Source organism: Chinchilla lanigera, unplaced genomic scaffold, assembly GCF_000276665.1.
Source record: "Chinchilla lanigera isolate Chin_1 unplaced genomic scaffold, ChiLan1.0 scaffold00106, whole genome shotgun sequence".
NCBI lineage: Eukaryota > Metazoa > Chordata > Mammalia > Rodentia > Chinchillidae > Chinchilla > Chinchilla lanigera.
The window spans coordinates 5,797,635-5,816,278 of NW_004955507.1; the positions used below are offsets into that span (position 1 = coordinate 5,797,635).

The 18,644-nt window shown below is 43.5% G+C and overlaps 1 protein-coding gene across 1 annotated transcript in view; it reads right to left on the bottom strand.

Annotated features, from left to right (window-relative positions):
- Positions 1 to 3,715: 3,715 nt before the first annotated feature.
- Positions 3,716 to 18,644, bottom strand: part of Dnmbp (dynamin binding protein) — a gene marked incomplete at its 5' end in the record, with an annotated part of 75,623 nt that continues 60,694 nt past the window's right edge. The window contains 6 exon segments of the mRNA XM_013506228.1: positions 3,716 to 5,306; positions 7,332 to 7,855; positions 10,067 to 10,265; positions 11,778 to 11,957; positions 12,362 to 12,694; positions 14,231 to 14,359. Coding sequence (XP_013361682.1) covers positions 5,121 to 5,306; positions 7,332 to 7,855; positions 10,067 to 10,265; positions 11,778 to 11,957; positions 12,362 to 12,694; positions 14,231 to 14,359 — 1,551 coding nt within the window. The 3' untranslated portion in view covers positions 3,716 to 5,120.

Here is an 18,644-nt window from a genome sequence, read left to right on the forward strand (position 1 = left end):
TGTCTTCACGGTGGGGCTACGTAACTGTGGGCACTGGGCAAAAATCCTAGACCTGTACACTAAACAGTGTGTAGATCATCTCAACTTTTTTTTTAAAAAGCAAAATGATCATCAATAAAATAGTAAACAAACATAACAGTTAAAATAAAACTCACCTAGCAGATTAGTAAAGCTCTGGGTGTGTCGTGGGTGACTGACACGTATGGAGGACCCTGGAGGATGTCCTGTATCGCAGAAAACCCACTACAATGCCAGCCCTTAGAGAAGAACTTAAAAATGCACGCACAGCCGTCTCAGTGACCAAGGTTACCCAAGCAGCAGTTTGCCATGCTAATAAATGTCTGGAAGCTCATGGCCATATCTTTGAGCACCTCTTGGAATCGCAGAGGCCAAAGATAACTTGTATGAATCTCATGATGTCTCAATAAATTCAGTATTAAAATATTTATGTTTTTCTTTTCCTGAAGTGCGTTTCTTTGGCAGATTCTGTGTATATATATGTACAATATATATGTTATATGGATTAATATAACACATATTTATAAATTATATATGTATAATTTTAATCTGTTAAATGTCAGTTATTATTTTCCTGCTTTTATTATTTGTCTGTATTTTCTTGAAGTTCACTGAGCTTCCTTAAAACAATTATTTTGAATCACTTGTCAGGCCGTTCATATATCTCCATTTCCTTAAGGTTTACTGGTGATTTATTTAATTCATCTGACTGTTTTTGATTTTCCTGGCCACGTGTTTGTGTCTGCACATTTGAAGAAACAGACCTATCCCAATCTTTGCAGCCTGGCTTTGCCTGGGAAAGCCCTTCACCAATCCATCCATCCAGAGCTTCTGGGCAGGCCATTGGTGTAGTATATAGGCAAGCCTGTTGCTGGAGTCCTCAGGTAGATGAGGCTGTTCTTGAGTCAACATTTCCAGCCCCTTAGAGCTGCAGGTTTGGGCCTGGACTTGGTTCAGGCTCCACTGGGATGGGCTGGAGCCTGGGCTTGTGAGAAAGGACCTAGCATCTCTATCCCTGTGGACTAGCCTGAAGCTGGGGCCCGCAGGGCTGACCTGGTGCTAGGGCCGTCTCAAGTCTGAGTCTGTGGGAGCCGCTCACGTGCTGGGATGGGCCTGGAGCCCAAGTCCAAGAGGCCTGGTCTGATGGTCGGAAATGCCCGGAACCTGAGTCTGTGGGAGCAGACTTAAGTTTGGGCCCCAGTGGTCTGTGGGAGCTGGTGTTGTCGTTGGAGGCAAAATCTGGGGCTCACTTCCTTCTTCTTCCCTCCAGAGGGCAGTATCTCTTTTTATACTGTACTGCCTGAGGTTGGGGATGGGGTACCACAGTAATGTAAAACTGTCCTTTTTGTTGTTCTCAATGTATCTTTTCTTATTTCTGAGCTATCCTCAGCTGCTGTGAACTTTCACTTGGTGTGTTAGTCAGTGCTTACTAGAGAAACAGATTTTATACAAGATGTACAAATTTATCAGGATTTACAAGATCGGCTTACAATGGCTGTCCAGAGAGGCTGGTGTGGAAGAGTGCAAAGGCGGTCCACGCACTGGGGATTCAAAGGATCCAGCTGAAGGCCTGGGGCTCACTACAGTGTCCGAGTGGGTCCATATCAGGAGGCCCAAGGGTCTGCACTGGAAATCTGAAGGGTCAGTGCTGGATGCTGAAGTCTGCATCGGAAGGCTGAAGTCTGTGATGGAAGCCAGGAGACATCCAAGGTGAAGGTGAAGACTGGAGCTCCTCCGAAGAAAGAAAAGCGATCCTTCCTTGTTTTCCTTTCACACCATTCTGGCAATAATCTTCCCTAGGGTGGGTCTTCCACACCCAGAACTATGCTGAGCCAATTCAGTTGGGTGTTTCTTACTTGACTTGACACAATCAACCGTCACTCTTGGTCTCCTCAGCTTTCATCAAAGTACTTTTCCGTGTGGAGAGTTGTTAAAATTGATGTTTCTTGGAGTGCAGATTTAAATCTGGATTTTGCTACTCCTGGCTAAATTTCTTACCCTCTGAGCATTAGTCTTGTCATTTCTATGTATCTCATAGCATTGTTGGGGACTGACAGGATAATTCGGTGCCTGGCTTAATGAGTGAAAGATGAGATTTCTGACAACCTTGAATGCCCCTGGTTGGACAGGTCTTTCAGAATCTCTTGAGGATTAATATTATGTGCCAGGAGATAGCCCCTGGAAGCAAGAAATATTGGCATCATCTATTTTTAGTTATACAAAATAATTAAATGTAACTTTATAATCATGCCTGTCTCATTTGGAGGATCTTTTATTTGTACTGCTCGGTCCTTAGACTTTTGCTCTGTTGCGATGTTATTTATGGATAACTAGGGTAGACATCAGTATGAGAAACTAAATTGACCCAAAAGCAAGGGAGAATAATGGAGGGGGGTTCAGGATGATAAGGAACTTAGTGGAGAGGGATTCTGAATCACAGAAAGAAGAGATTCAGACTGAATCTCACCTGCAGGGAGGTGAAAAACTGGGTCAAGGGATGTTCAAAGAAGTTTTACAGGACGTTTGCTCTGTGATGTGTGGGCCTATGTTCTCCTTCCATGTCCCCAAGAAACATTCAGTAAAGGTCTAAGTTATTCTTCAACACTCAGGTAAGTCTTGTGTTTTAAGACATGATGTTTTTGATCCACAAAGAAGTTGAGACTGAAGAACTGATCCCTTGCTTTCCTGCACCTACTCTGATCCCTTTCCTTTCATCTCCTGCCAGACTGTGGAGCTGGAGGGGAATCCCATGGTGGCTGCTGTGGGAGCAATGGTGACTCTTCAGTATCTGTTGTTTCTGTTACACCTGGGTGACGTAACATCTAGCCAGAGTTCCTTAGCATTTGTGAAGGCATTTTCATGCAGAGAGTAACACTGGTATACTATGGCGGATCTGTGCTGAAAAGTCCTATTCCACCATTTTGCCAGTGTCCTGCCCTAGTAATCTACATGTACTGACTCATCGAATCCTTAGAATAACCCAGAGGTGGACGGCATTACTATCTCTACTTTAGATGGAATTGAAGCATACGTTAGACGACCATCACTGAAGTCAAAGTTGTTAAGTGTCTAAAGCAGCTGAGCTCCAGTTTATTCATAGCCCAGTAGGACCTTCCTGTACGACTTAGGCAGGTCAGAATGTCCTTAGATCCCATCTTCTTAGTTCATAAAATGAGAGGGGCCCAGGTGACCCGTAGGCTTCTTTCCCATAGCTGGCTGGTGCAAGCACATTTTCTATTCTTTAATGATGGTGGGTGATTGCTTTGCTATCACCCACGTACTGTCCTTAATCCTTCCTCTGCCGCTACTCCTGCTCCCTTCCCCACCTACCACCTTGCTCAAACTGCTGCTGTGTGATCTTATTAGTTTATCTTAGTGTTACCAGTTTCCACGCCTGAAATGTGGGGAAAAGCTTTTCTCTTAGGGTTTCAACTGGAGATTTCACCTCTTCTATTCTGCTAGGAATTTATTTTACAAGACAGCTTCAAATAAAGAGGCAATCACTTGCAGCACAGACATCTTAAGTATTCAGGATGCGTTAAATTTTGGCAAGAAGGATTTGGACCCGATTTCTTTGGTTAGTCTTTCCCAGCCCCACAGGATTCAGGGCAGCAATGAATTGGCAAGAAGGTGTGATAGACACCTGACAATAATGTTCAGGTTCACCATGCGGAGGAACCAAGAAAACATACTCATGGCCAATAGAAATGATTTTATTTATAAAATAACTAAAATATAAACATGTCTAAATATAAACACTCCTCACAAGAGACCTTTCATCACTGCCTGTGGCCACTGGCAGGGACACGGGCTGAGGAGTCCACAGGTGTCTCGTGGGTCAGGATCTTACGGCCAAATGTGCACGCAGAGAAACAGGGGCTGTAAGATTGTTAATTCCTCTAAAAGACAAACCTCAGAGTCACCCACTGTCCAACAGGCCTCACAGCTTGTGAAGATCTGAAGTACAGGAGCCCTGCTCACACCAAATTTTCAAAGGCAGGTTCTGATGGTTCGCAAGTGACTTCCCGCGACCAGTGAGGCGTTACCAGGCACTTGAGAATCTGTTTGGCTTTGAAAACTGTCCCTGAAGCATGGAGGTTAGTAGTGGAGCTGCAAATCTTATTTCCTAGTCTAGGATCAGCTGCTCCTGGGACCGCTTACCTTTCCTCAAGTAAGTCACATGGTCATGCTGGCTGCATCTGTGGCTGTGTAAGCGGCAGCCGTGTGAAGGAGCAAGGTATGCAGTCCTTGACCAGGCCTGACTGGTCAGGGACTAGTGTAGAATTAGTACTTTTAGTGGAGGCTGGGGCTCTGATCCTGGTATTCTAGGAAAATCTACCCATTACTGAGCACACGGTCATGAGACATCACACATTCTGTATAAGGTAGAGGTGACTGTGAGAAAGGGTAGATGACTGTATCTAAAAAGGAACGAGAACCTTTCAGATAAAAGGTCAAAAGAAAATAAAAACCCTAACTACTTCTTAGCAGAAGAAAGCAGCTGAATTTTGTCTAACCAATCTGGGAATAGTGAAATGAAACAGATTAGTATTTTAGGGACTTTAGAAATTAGGTGTGAGAAACGAAATGTGAGCGGAACACGAGAGGTATCTCCGAAGCTCTGAAACACTAGGTTTGGTGCCATCCCAGCAAATTCTTTGCCACGTGCCAGAATGTGACCTGCCTGGGCCCCAGAGCCCCGTCCAAGTCAGTTTGTCATCAGCTCATCACGGAGCACGGGGCCACCCCAGACTCAGTGTGATACAGCAATGCTAGCTCAGCTTCCTGCAGACTCAGAATGTCAGTGCTCCGGCTGGAAATTTCTCACTGCCAAAGGCTGACCCGGCCCTTGCCTTTCATCTCGTGGTCACTGAATCATCTGAGAACCCCAGGGCCCACTTCAAATTCTAGAAATTCTAGGAAGCATCAAGACTTATAACCCGATAGAGAAGAACAAAACTTGTCTTGCTCTCCGCTAGTCCTGTTAAGCAGTGCAGCAGGGCCTGGGTCTTCAGACCAGGTGCCGGTCAGCAGCCCACCAGAACCTTTCAGCAGACTGAAAGCAAAGGCAGCAGTAAGGTTGAGCAGGAGGTACAACAGGCTCAGGTGTACTCAGTTTTGCGGATGTAATTGGATGGGACATAGCCCTTCTTTCCATTAACTTCAGCTAACCACCACTCTGTATTGCCAGTAACGTCTTTGAACTCGAGGATCTTGAGTCTTTGATTGGCTGACACACTCAGCTCATTTGGGTTTCGTGCTTTGAAGGCATAAACAGCAAAATATACCTGTATGAGGAAGACAGGGAGAGTTAGAAACTGCCTGGAGCAGTGCTGTCCAGCAAAACTTTCTGTGGTGATGTGACTGTTCTGTTTGGACTCTCTGAGCACCTGGAATATAGCTAGTGACCTGAGAAGTGAAATTTTAATCTTACTTTTAACTAAACTTCAAAGCCGGGCATAGTGGTGCAAGCCTGTAATCCCAGCACTCGGAAGGCTGAGGCAGGAGGATTGCCACAAGTTCAAAGCCACCCTGGCTACATAGTGGGTTCAAGGCCAACCTGAAATACATGGTGGACCCTGTCTCAAAAAACTTTAAAAAATGGGCTGGGGATATAGCTCAGTGGCACACGTGCCTGCCTAGCAAGTGCAAGGTCCTGAGTTCAATTCCTAGTAAAAAGAAAAAAAAAAAACCTTAATAAATGAATAAATAAAATTTAAATAGCTATATATGCCTGGAGGATCTATAGTGAACAGGGCAGGTATAAAGAAAACCAAATTTCACACCTTTTAATTCTTTAAAAAAATGTCTGGAATCCTCAGTCAATATGGAAGATGCCTGATCTATGAGGACACCCTCCTGTTCCCAAATTCTATGTCCCATCCAGAAATGCAGCATTAGAGCTGCAGGTGGGTGGGTGGCTCAGTGGCAGAATGTTTACCCAGGCAAACACGAGGTGAGAGGGGTGGGGAGGGAGAGACAGGGAGGAGAAGAGAGAATGGGAGAGGAACAGGGCAAGGGGAGGAGAGGGGGAGGACAGGAGGAATGGGGAGGGCAGGAGGGAGGGAAGCAGAGAGATTCACAGCTCAATTTTTTAAAGCCCCTAAAATAATAATTAATTTTAAAGCAAGAAATGAAGATCTCTAGGTGCCACAAATGAAGATACAATGCACAGTGAGGGTGGTGACTGAGCGGAGAGGTCATGCAGGGCTTTGGTAGCAGCCCTTCGTGGGGCAGATACACATCTGATGCCTAGAGTTTTAGGACCCAGTCAGGCTCAGGAGTCCATGAGCATAAAATGAATTCCCAACCCCAAATCAGAATCTAGGAAAGGTCTGTTTGCTTTGTCCACGTGTCTAGAAAAACTGTTAGGGGTGCGGAACTGGGAAATCTGCCCGAGTGACAGGCATCCACACAACCATTAAAAAGAAGTGAGCACGCCCAGCTGTGGGACTAAGGAGTATGGTACGGCAAGCTGAGCTGAGAAACTAGGTGAGAAGCCAGAGTCCAGCAGAAGCCACACCTCCACAACCTAGGATACGACTGTGTCCCTCCGCAAAGGCACCTCCTGCTGGAGATGAGCTCACAGACACGCCGCACAATGAGCCACACGAGCCCTGCCAACAGTGGGGTGGAGCAGAGACTCCCTCAGCTGTGACTCTGAAAGTGATTTTAAAATATGTGGGTTTAAACTGGGTATGGTACAGCCTGACTCTAATCCGAGCTACTCAGGAGGTTAAGGCGGAGGTTGGAAAGTTTGAGACCAGCCTGGGCAACTTAGTGGGGGAAGGCAGCTGGGGAAGGAACTCAGTAGCAGAACACGTGTCCAGCATGCAGGAAGCCCTGGGCTCCATCCCCAACATCACAAAACAAACAAAAAAGGTGGGTTTAAAATGTGCAAGATATAAAGGTTATACTCAAATTCATAAGACAGGAGCAGGCCATTAAGAAAAGAACAGGAGAAACTAAAGTAGCACCAAAATTTCATTTCTAAATTCTAGAAATAAAAATATATGTATTTGAATACAAAACTAAATGGGTGGATTAAATAATTTACTTAGTGAAATGGGGCAGTAGAAAAGTTTCATGATACCTTTTAGATCCCACTGACCGAAAAGATGGTGTCCACGGTGTCCTGGGAAGGCTGTCACAGGAGATGCAGAGATGCTCACGGGGACAGCAAGACCTTTCCTCCCTGCGCTCACCTCCAGATAATGCCCAGTCCTGGGCAAGCCTCTGCCTAGCCCACTCCTGCACCCTCAACACACCTCCGGCCCCTCTGGGCCACCGTGGTAAGCCAGGGGAGCACTCACCTGGTTGCCTTCTGCCTCGCTGCTTTCTAGCTCTTCATTTCTGTCTCCCAGAGCCTGGGCTGCTGCTGCGCATCCTTTTATGAGGTCTTTACCTTGTCCATTTCTCCCCGGTACAGAGTAAGCAACTTCTGGGTGCCTGGTGCTTCGGTAGCAGCCCCTTATACTGGTTGCATCCACAGAGTCCCCTGGTCTAGGTTGGAAAGTACAGTCTGGGTTTGACGGGGACCTGGAAGGTCCACTCTCAGGACTACCCAGGTTCGAGGATGTACCAAGAGTTCCCTGGTCATGCGCTTTCAATGAAGGCACATCTTGAGGCTGCTTTGGACAAGAAGCTGAGGTAAAGGACACAGCCATGCTGCTGGGGTTGAAGGTCAAGGTGCTGTTGCTGTTCTGCCGAAGGAACCTGGGGGACGAGCTGCTGTGCTCTGACTCAGTGGAGGAGTGGCTGCCCACAGAGGCATCAGAGTGGCTGTGGCGTGGATTGTAGGGCTTAAGGAAGGAGCTGTACACGAAGCCTTTGGTGACTGCAGAAGGAGATACTGATATGAGGAGCTTGTAGCACAGGGGGAGAAGTGAAAGTCAGAGAATCAACAGAAAAACCATGGTTTAAAAGCCAGGTCAACAGTGAGAGACAAACTGACCCTTGTTTGGAAATGGGCACACACAGAAAACTTAACAGGACATCCAGACACTGGCTAGGAAGACACTCAGCCAAGTGTATGTTCAAACATACTTCGTGTGGCAAGGAGGGATGTGAAGACTCTGCGTGTGTTGAGGAGCCCCTCAGGCAAGCATCCTACCTCCCTCCCCTCTGTAGCACCACAACCCTTTGGTTACGGGGCTGGGAAACACTGAACGTCCTAATGCAGAAAGCTGGTCTGTGAGTTCCAGTATACGCAATACCTACAGCACATGCTCCCTTGTACAAACTGCCTAAGATGATGGCAGAAGGCCCTCGGTGACAACTTCAACCACCTTGAGATGGTTGAAAGATGGTATCCAAAGGACCATTTTTTAACACCTGAAGAGAAATCTGCCCAAGAATACACCCTGATTATATGGCCTCCATGAGAACAATGGTCATCTCTCTTAAATTTAATATTACATTAGTCTTATTGTATCTGTTTTTGCTTCTAGTCCCAGGATTGTGCTACTAAAGGAGGTCTCCAGGACCCAGGTCCTCCACATAGTGGGCCATATTTGGACGTGACAAGAGCTAGTGTCACATTTACAGGAAAAGGCCTGGATTTGAGAATCTACCCCTTTCTCATTTTTAAAATTTTATGGTCTTAATATACAACAACTGTAAATATTTATGGGAGCATATTTCAATGCACATATACAATATGTAGAACTGAATCAGGGTAGTTACCATTTCTATCTCCTTATCTTTTTTTATATTTTTGGAACTTTCAATCTCTTCCAGTTCTCATAAAATATATCAGGTTACTTTACTGTGCTGCAGAAACTAGGATTTATTCATATTAACTATACTTAGGTACCTGTTACCTAACCTCCTTCTTCCTTGATCTTTGATGCACTTCTGGTATCTGACACAAATCTAGGCTTGCAGGAAGACCCTCCCTCAGTATCTGAATGAATGGAGAGGGCCCCCTGGGGTACAGAGTCTAATGGCTGACCCTAATACTGTGGGCTTCTTGCTACCACTTTACTTGGGTAAATAAAAATCCTGAAGACATAGTACCTCCTTACACAGCTTGGAATTTTATGGAGCCCATCAGTTTGATCCCATCAGTGACTGCCACCTGCCTGTCTCTCTGACAGGATCTTTCCTTTCCCATTATAGTTTTTATTAATTAAAATAAGCAGGAGTGAGGAAAGAAGAAAAAGTAACATAAAACCAAATGCTTTTCAGAAACTAAAAAAGTGCTAATTCTCAGCTGCAGTTGGTGTCTACACAGATGTATAGTCCCCAAATACTTATCTACAACACTTAGACCAGATGTGTTTTAGGATTTGTTTTTCTCCCCACCCCCTGGGTCAGCACACCATAATCAAACTTCTTACAGCAAAATGCATGCATATTCACACCAAAAAAAGGTAAGTTATGATATAAATGGTGTTACTTCACTTGGTTCAGATTTTGGTCAAAAGATCTGAAAAAAACTTGTGTCAACTCCTTTTGGATTTTGGAATTGTAGAAAAAAGGATTATAAATTAGTATTATTTTTTGTACTTTTCCTTAAATTCTGTAAACCTCACTTACCCTAGAAGCTGTGAGCTGGTTTTTAAAGACATTCCCTAAATAGTCTTGAGGTAAAACAGTTTGATATAGGGGAAAAAATAATGCAAACAAAAGCTGTAAGTTTTAAAATTCACACACATACAAGTTTATAGAAACTAGAGGGTAAGCTTATTTTGTGGCTTACTCGGAATGGGTTGAGAAGAAACAGGATTCCATTAGCAGTATTTACTGCCTGGATAAGCTATAAAACACGGCTAGATCTTCATGAGATAAGTAATGGAATTTTCTCTGGAATTTGTCAAAACAAAAACATAACCAGAAAAAAGAAAAGCACCACTCAAATGGGTTTCGTTTCCATAATGATCTGGGCATTACACTCTCTGAAAATGGATAGAACTTTTAGGGTTATTTTCCCCTTTAAACAAAGGCTCTCACTTTTTTTCTGGCCTAAACAGGATGCAGATAAAGCTCCAAATCTTCTTTTTTTCCTCATTCAGAGTTACACTCATCTGACAGCTAAAATTCTTACCTCCATTGTCAATCAGCCAGCGGTTCTGACTGCCCATAGGGTCCTTCTTTTTGATCACACCGACCAGGTCACCTTCTAAAAGTGAGACATCCAAGTCCTGAGCAGCATTGAAATTCCGTTCTGCTTGGAAGAGTTTATCAGGGGGGTACCGCGCCAGCAGTGAGGCCCGCAGCTCTTCTGACTGCAGCACGTAACCTGCCTGAAAGGTAACACAAAAAGCACCATCAACAAGAACTCTTCCAAGCCGTAATCCCGCAGTCTCTTGCTAGGCCACTTGCACTTAATCTTGGCTCAATCAGTCTCAGAAGTGAGGCACTGACAGCTACTCCTTGTCCCTTAGATGCTTTTGTGTTACTCTGTTTAGCTAAAAATCATGGTAGCCTCAGCAATGTGCTTTTATAGCTAAAAAGAAACTTCACACATATTTGTGACACAACTGTGATTAAAGAATCAAACTACTGGGGCCAGGTTACGGCACGTGTATGAGGCCCTGGGTTCAATCCCTGGCAACAGAATTTTAAAAAATAAAAATATCTGAGTCATATTACTAAGTATTGTTCTTCTGTTGTGGGGAGGCAGTGTTACTGGGGACTGAATATAGTTTTTCCCACAGAGTTACATCCCCAGCCCGATAGTTTTTATTTCAAACAGGATCTTACCAAATTGCCCAGACTAGGCTCGGACTTGTGATCTCCCTGCCTCAGTCTACCAGGGTACTTGGTGTGCAGGGATATGCCGTGGGACTCAGCTCACTAGATCCTGTATTTTGCTAGACAAACCTAAGCAATTAAGACTTTTTCCATCCTGACTTCCCGATTTATAAAAACAAATCACACTCATAAAAATAAGAAAAGGTAAGAATTTCAGCATTTTTAAAAGGTAATATAGTGTCTATGGAATTACATGGACCAAAATAAGCAAAGGCATATTAACAATTCTTTAGATTATGAGCTCAATATAATCTATTGTGCCCTGATTTTTAAAGTATGGAAAAACTGCCTGCGGGTGCACACCTCACAGCATTTGGGAGGCTGAGGCAGGAGGACCACAAGTTCAAGCCAGTCTGGGCTACACAATGACTTTAAGGCCAGTCTGAACTACATAATGAGACCTGGTCTCAAAAAAAAGTATGGAAGAATTGAATTAAAAAAAGACAGCAATTCCAGATTTTAAAAAAAGCAGTCAATGATAAATTGGCTCTATTAACTTTTCTAACACACAGTCAAAAAGATTAATATACCCTTAAATCAGTTTCCTTAATTAATGTATTAATATTAGTATTTTACTAAGATTTAAGAATGATTTCAGAGGGCAGCCTGAAGTTCCTATGAAGGTGAGAAAACTACAGGCAGTCACTCGTAGGCGCCAGTAAGTACATCAGCGATGCGCAGGAGATGCTAACTCCTTGCAGGAGCCTGTGACGATGGGACCCAATAATCAGGAGGGATAATACTTGCTTGCCCAGTGCTTACTATGTGGCAGGCAGTTTCTAAGTACCTTCCAAACACTAACTCACGAAAGCTCTTTAATTGCTCTAGGATGTAGCTAAAATTATCTGTGTCTTAGAGATGAGTAATCAAGGTCCAGATGCGAAGTGATATGCTCAAAACACAAAGTGGTAAGTGTCCGTCCTGGGGCCTGAACCCAGATGGCCCAGCTCAAAGTCACACACTCTTAGCCCTAGGCTGTGCTACCCTCGGTCCTCACTCACCAGGCCCAGGAGGGACTTCCGCGCAGACTGGCGGTCTATGGTTCTCCTCTCGAATGGCTTCTTTGCAGCTGGAAGAGACTCAGGGAAGAAAGTGAAGACCTGGAGTTGCTGCAGAACCCTGCTGTGCTCTTCGTGGAAGATGGCGATCAGGTTTCCGTCTCTGCCAGTAACTTTGAGTAACTGGAGTCCAGGGAAAGAGCCAAGACGGAGGCAAAAAGAAAAAAATGGATGAAAGATCCCCAGGCCTGATGAAGTCTCTGTAGAATCAACCGGAAGCTAAAGTTTAACTGCAGTGGCCCTGTACAAGCTACCAACACTGCAGTCCATGTAGGAGAAAAGGCACTCTTGGCAGCGCTGCCCCCAGGGCACGGCTCTCCAGGGAATTGTGCAAGCTGGAAAGAGACATTTAAAAAGCCCTGGTTTTCCTGCCACCATCAAGGGATCAAGAATTCTTGAAGGGCTGGGCCTAATGACATATTTAATCTCTCTAGTTTGGGTAACTTCTCACACAGCCCCACTGCGGTCCTAGAGAAAGCCCAGGGAGAACTTCGGAGCTGACTCCCCTGAAGCGCTAAGCGGCTCACCGAAAGCAGTGGCTGCAGCTGCTCCAGTGCCTGCTGCACAAAGTCACAGTGGGCTTCCGCGTAGCCATGGATGCAGTTGGCGAAGAGTCCCTGCGCGTACTGCTGGAACTTGGGCAGCTCATCTAGCAGCTGTGCATTCAGGGCCTCGTAGTTGTTCCGGGCTGACTGCAGCTCCTCTAAGGTTTTCTTGTCTTTCAACTTCTCTGCTCGTTCTGTGCAGTTGTAGAAGTCCAGGAGCTTGTCGAAACGCTTCTGCACCAGCTTGTGGGGTCCTGTAAACATGCTCAGTAACTGATTTAAAGGAGAGATGACCAGTCGCTCTGTCCTCTCTTTCTACAGGAATGAGAAAGCCACAGCGGTCAGTTGGTCAGCACCTCATCTTTGAGTCTCCAACACCCTCGCAAGCCTAATGTGGTCGTCCTATAGCAACTGCTTTGCTCCTAGTGCACAAGTGGCCCCACAGAGCCACAGACATACTCCAGTGATATCCACAAAAGAGCTCTACATACACTTCATCAAGCATTCACACACGCAAGTGTTTGCAACATATACCAATCCTTCTTTATCATCTCAGTTATTAAGTGCTAAACTGTACATGGACACATTTATATCAGAAAGCACATGTGATAGTCTTGGTAACACTTATTTATTTATGTTAGCTTGATTTTTTTGGTTGGTGCTTGGCACTGGACCCAGGGCCTTGCACAAGCACTTCACCACTAAGCAAATCCCCACCCCTATGTAGCTTGATTTAACTCAGATTTAGTTGTTGCATAAATCTGGAGTGGATTAACTTTCACCCACCTGTAATACTGTTTCTACTCATAACTTGGTAAGATTTGTTTTCACTTTTCAAAAAAATTTTTCTCTTTCATTCTTCTTATAAGAACAGATAAGCCAGACATGATAGCACATGGCTGTAATCCCAGCACTCTGTCAGCTGAGGCAGGAGGATCAAAAAGTTCAAGGTCAGCCTGGGCTACACAGTGAGACCCTGTCTCAAAAACAAAAATAAGGGGCCAGGGAGATAGCTCAGCAGCACAGTGCCTGCCTGGCAAGCACATGGTTGTGACTTTGATTACCATTACCAAAAACAAAACAAAACAAAAAACCAACCAAAACCAAGAACAAGCCAGAGTAGAGTTTTGAACATATGATTTAAGTACTTAGTAGCATTTTGTTTTGTTTTGTTTCGTTTTTGAGACAGGGTCTCACTATAATGCTCAGGCCAGCCTTGAATTCATTATGTAGGCTAGGCTGGCCTTAAACTTACAGTGATTTTCCTGCATCAGCCTCCTGGGCTTAGTAGCATCTAATAAAAAGAATTTACTGTTTGAACACCTAGAAGTTCCCTAAGTGTACATACCTGCTTTGGCCTTGAGTCATGCAGGGAGTGCTAAGAAACTGTCACATTCTACCTAATTCTATATGCAATTAAACAATCCCATATATAATTATCCAGAAATTCCCAACCAATGTGTCCTTTAGTGCTTTCTATATAAAGTAGTTTGTAAAAATTTAAATAAAGTAGTTTATAAGAATCTACTTGGAAACACTTAAAAAAGAGTATTTAGGAAAATATCAACATTATAGTGATGTCAGATTAATCTTCTAGTTTTCCCTCCCTAGTCTATGCTCTGAAACTAAGATGATAACAAACTATTAAAAAAAATCCACTGATTACATTTAGGCACTACCTGACCCTCTATCTCAAAGTCATGTTCTGAATATAAACCTGGATGCAAAGACAGTTGAAGGACACACTGCGCTTCTGTTCCCTGTGGAATTAACCTCTGCACAAGCTGCCATAAGAAGTGACCCCGCGAGGGGACCAAGCTGTGAAAAATGAGCTGACATGGGATCACTTACGAAATTGGTGAAGAGCTGGTCACTGATGTAACGGTGCACCTTTTCAAACTGCTCCAGGTCGTGGTGTCCCCGCTCCACGCACAGATCCCACATGCTTGAGGCAGCCACCACCTTCACACAAGCTGATTCCTGAAGCAGATGAGAAACACCAAGTGAGACACAGAACTTGACTTCATTTAACCCAGAGAGCAGTCTGCAACAAAAGGGTTCTGTCACGCTGATTTTCCTCTCTGGTATAATATTTCAGCTTTGAAATAAGAATACTCATAAACTGATGTATGCGGCAAAGAGAAAGGCTAGGACTTTTAGTTACAGAAAAACCGGCAAAGGCTTTTATCATCTCCTGAGCATTTCTCTCTTCCGCCTATAAAACAGGGATTCTTAATTTACCAAAAAGTAAATCAAATTAAAACCAAGATTCCTGCAGGATTATAACCAATCACCTTCCCTTCTCAAGTCTTGGCTTGTGCTGTCACCTTCTCACGGACAGCTGCCTCAGCCTCCTTGATAACCTCAGTCTCTGACTCTGGCAACTCTGAGGCTCTTGTCCTGCGCTGCCTTCTTCTGCCACTGCAGAAACTACTGTCTGGCGGAGGACCACTTGCTGATTCTCATTTATTGTCCCTGTCTCCCTCTCCTAGCCCCGGCAAAATGTGAGGTCCAGGAAGGCAGAGATTTGTGTCGCGTCACTGACCCAATGACTGCTTGCTGAATAAATAAATGATGAATAGGAAACACCGCCTGGTTGGCTGCAACAGTTTTGAGTCCCAGGCTGATTTTCTTTGGCTATTTGACACAACGCTAGGCTTTTGCCTTGTGTAAGCGTAGGAAATGCCTACTCTATTGGTATCCAATCCAGTCTAAATGTACTAAAAAGCCTCACTAGTATATTTCAAGAGCGAGTAAAAATCCCTTAGTAAAAACTATCATTGCTGGGCTGGGGATTTAGCTCAGCGGCACAGTGCCTGCCTGGCAAGCAGAGGTCGTGAGTTTGATTCCCGGTACCAGAAAAAAAAAAACAAAAAACAAAAAACAAAAAAACTATCATTGCCTTACAAGATATTTTAGATTGTTTGTCTTTTAGGCCACTGTATTTGTACAAATAAAGTCTGTGCTTTTTCAGAAGGATAACTAGAGACTCTAATTCCTCTTGAGTGCAGAACTAATGTGAAACATGATGACCTCTTACTCTCTTTTAGAGAAATATTGTGACTTCCAAAATATCGGCCCATATTCTGGTGTAGATATCAAGTGATACGGCCAATAAACTTCCGGTTTATTTCTGCTTACTCTCTCTCAATCCATCTAAAGTTGCTGTTTGTCAGGGATTTTCATTTTATGTCAGTGACAAAGCTGTTCTATTTTTTACCATCACTGGTCGGAACCAAACAGGCCTACCCATCAAATGGCTGTCAGTGTCACCTAGGTCCCATCTTAGATCCTGTCCTGGCTGTGGGGAACAGCCTTCCAAGCAGGGTTTTCAGGCATATGCTTTCTATACACTCAGGAAACACGGACAGAAAGCAATCATTACAAGGATGTCAAAACTAGGGAAAGTCCTGAGACCAGAACAAGAAAACTTACTGGGTAGTTTCCCCAGTATTTCTTGGTTAAACTTCTCTTAAGCTAGTTTGTTCTAGAAAAGTTTTGTAGACCCTATTTTCAAACCTAATTGCATTTTTAAAACATGAAGGGAGGAAGTTTGTTATTTATAAGAAATGTAAAGGGCAATTTATATCAGTGGGGCTTGGTCAATAAATGATAACCAACTGGAAAAAGACAAAGTTGGATGGTTACCTCAAATCTTGTATACTAAATTCCAGCTAAATAATTTGATTTAAACCTAAGGCAATGGAACAATGAAAGAACTAAAGCATGGGAAAACCTTTTATCTTGGGATAGAAAAGGCTTTTCCACATATGACACAAAATCAAGAAGTCATTAAAAAAAAAAAGTTTAAATAGAGCACACAAAAATTAGACTTTTCTATACAGAGGAAACACTTTAAGCAAAGCGAAAAAGTCAATAAACTTGGAGGAACTATTGTTCAACCATCATGTCAGATAAAGACTATTTTCTCCCTACGTATTACTAAGAAAAGACCAGCAAGCTGGGCATGGCAGCACACAGTTGAAATCACAGCACTCAGAAGGCTGAGGCAGGAGAGGATTGCTGTGAACTTGAGGCCAGCCTGGGCTACATAGCAAGACCTTATCTCAAAACACAAAGAACAAACAAAGAAAACCCCAACAAATCTACAAATAAGTGTGCCAAATCACAGAAAGAGAAATGTAATACACATATAGAAATAGTCTCAATTTCATTCATAAGAAATACAAATTTAAAACATACTGAAACTTTTTTTTTTTATCTATCTTGCACTGTGTGGATTTCTAGTGGGAATTTTCACTTTTTTAACACCTGTAAAACTTAACAGTATCTGTCAAAATTCATACTGCCACACGATTTGATTGAGAAAATCTAGTACTTGCATAACACAAAGCTAAATCATGGAAGCAGCCTGTAGTCTATCTGCAGAGGAACAGATAAAGAAAATGCGGTATTCATACACAATGGAGCACCAGTCTTCCATAGAGAAAGATAAACTTGAGGGAGAGTGAATGTAGCTTGAGACGGTAATGTTAAGTAAAATCAGAAACACAGGCTTCACTATTGCATAGTTTCTCTGATATGAGAAACCCAAAGTATAAATCATTTAAAGAGCAAAATAAAAGACAAATAATAGCAAACAAGGAGTTAGAACTTTTGTAAATAGGAAGGGGACCAACAGACGAAGAAAGGGCGGGAGGAGCGGGGAAAGTAAAAACAGTGAAGATGTGTTATGCACCTGTACCAACTCCCCATCACGACTGTAACATTACGTACTGCGAACAAGTACTAATTGAAAAGGGAAAACAACAAAAATAGCCCTAAAAGAAAAGCTGGTACCCGAGACATAGTCACATAGGTCAGAAACTGATGTACTTACAAGGATATTCCTTGACACTTCTGATCTTTTACAACTATAATTTAAATGCCTGTCAACAGGGGACTAGTTAAATACATGCTGCCGTATCCACGCAATTAAATACTATGCAGTTGTAGAGAGACTGAGGCAGTTCTTTGTATATGGCTGTGGGATCACTTCCAAAACGTGATTAAGTACAAACCCAAGACACTGCAGTGTGATTCAACTCCACCCCCACCCCAGCCCTGCCCAATAGGGCCAGCTCTGATAGGAGACAAGGACCTGACAGGTGGTGGCTGCCTCTCTTGAAGGTGACCAGGGGACACAATAAGAAGAAGAATTATTTTTCCTTTTACCTATCCTTGGTACCTTTGAAATTTTAACAATTTTAATCACTTCAATGATTTTTTTTTAAAGTGAAGGATTTCTTAAAGAAAACTCTTTGTTTTATCAGAGCAGATTTTCATGTGTGAGGGATGGGGATATACAGTCAAAATGTATACACACTTCATCTATTAAATCAGTAGAGAACCTAGAGATAAGAATAGAAAGGATTCTAGTTCTGGTTCTTATTCCCTAAGGCTGACCAGATCCTCATAGCTTCCCCACCTTCCTGAAGCTACTTATAGTTCCAACTTTAGAGGCTTGATGTGTAACAACTTCATGAGCTACAAGTTAAAACGATCAGGACACTCCCACCAGAACCATTCTCACTCTTCTCTATGGCTTGTCCTTCCTCTTGTCTATTTCTTCCTCTACAGCTTTGCTAGCCCTATATTCAACATCTGATCTTAATATTTTAGCAAAATGAAGAGTGACAGGTGTTTCTTAAATAACTAGGTATAAAGAGACAGTCAAGACAGTGAGTGTGGGAGTGGTGGGAGGGTGGTAAAAAGTGAAAGAAAAAGAGCTAGGCCACTTTAAAATTAATACAAGACCAATGACCTCCTAAATGTTGGTCAACTTTTAAGTAACCTATAGAAATTTCAATAAAAAGTACATCATGTATATATCATATGTTGACAATTTTCTGCCTTAAGTTACTTTTCTTGTTGCTGAGACAAAATATGTGATACCCAAAGTTAAAGGGGGAAAGGTTTATTTCAGCTCACGGTTTGTAGAGGTTTCAGTTCAGTCAGCTGGCTCAAGGCAGGGTGGCATGGCAGGGGGGCATCACAGAGGACAAACAGTCCACGGCAGGCAGAAGGCAGGAATGTATCAGAGCAGCCAAGTAAGGAGGAAGCAGCAGACTGCCTCTCGCTTTTATCCCTTCCAGGCTACCTGCCCTGTGAGTGGTGCCACCCACACCCAGGGTGGGCCTTCCATTGTGCATACTCAGAACTATGCCAAACCAATCAGTGGACTAATTTAGTAATCACAGACCCTTAATCCCAGCATCACACACTCTAGATCCAGCCACCTCTGAAAAGCCCCACCTACGACCAC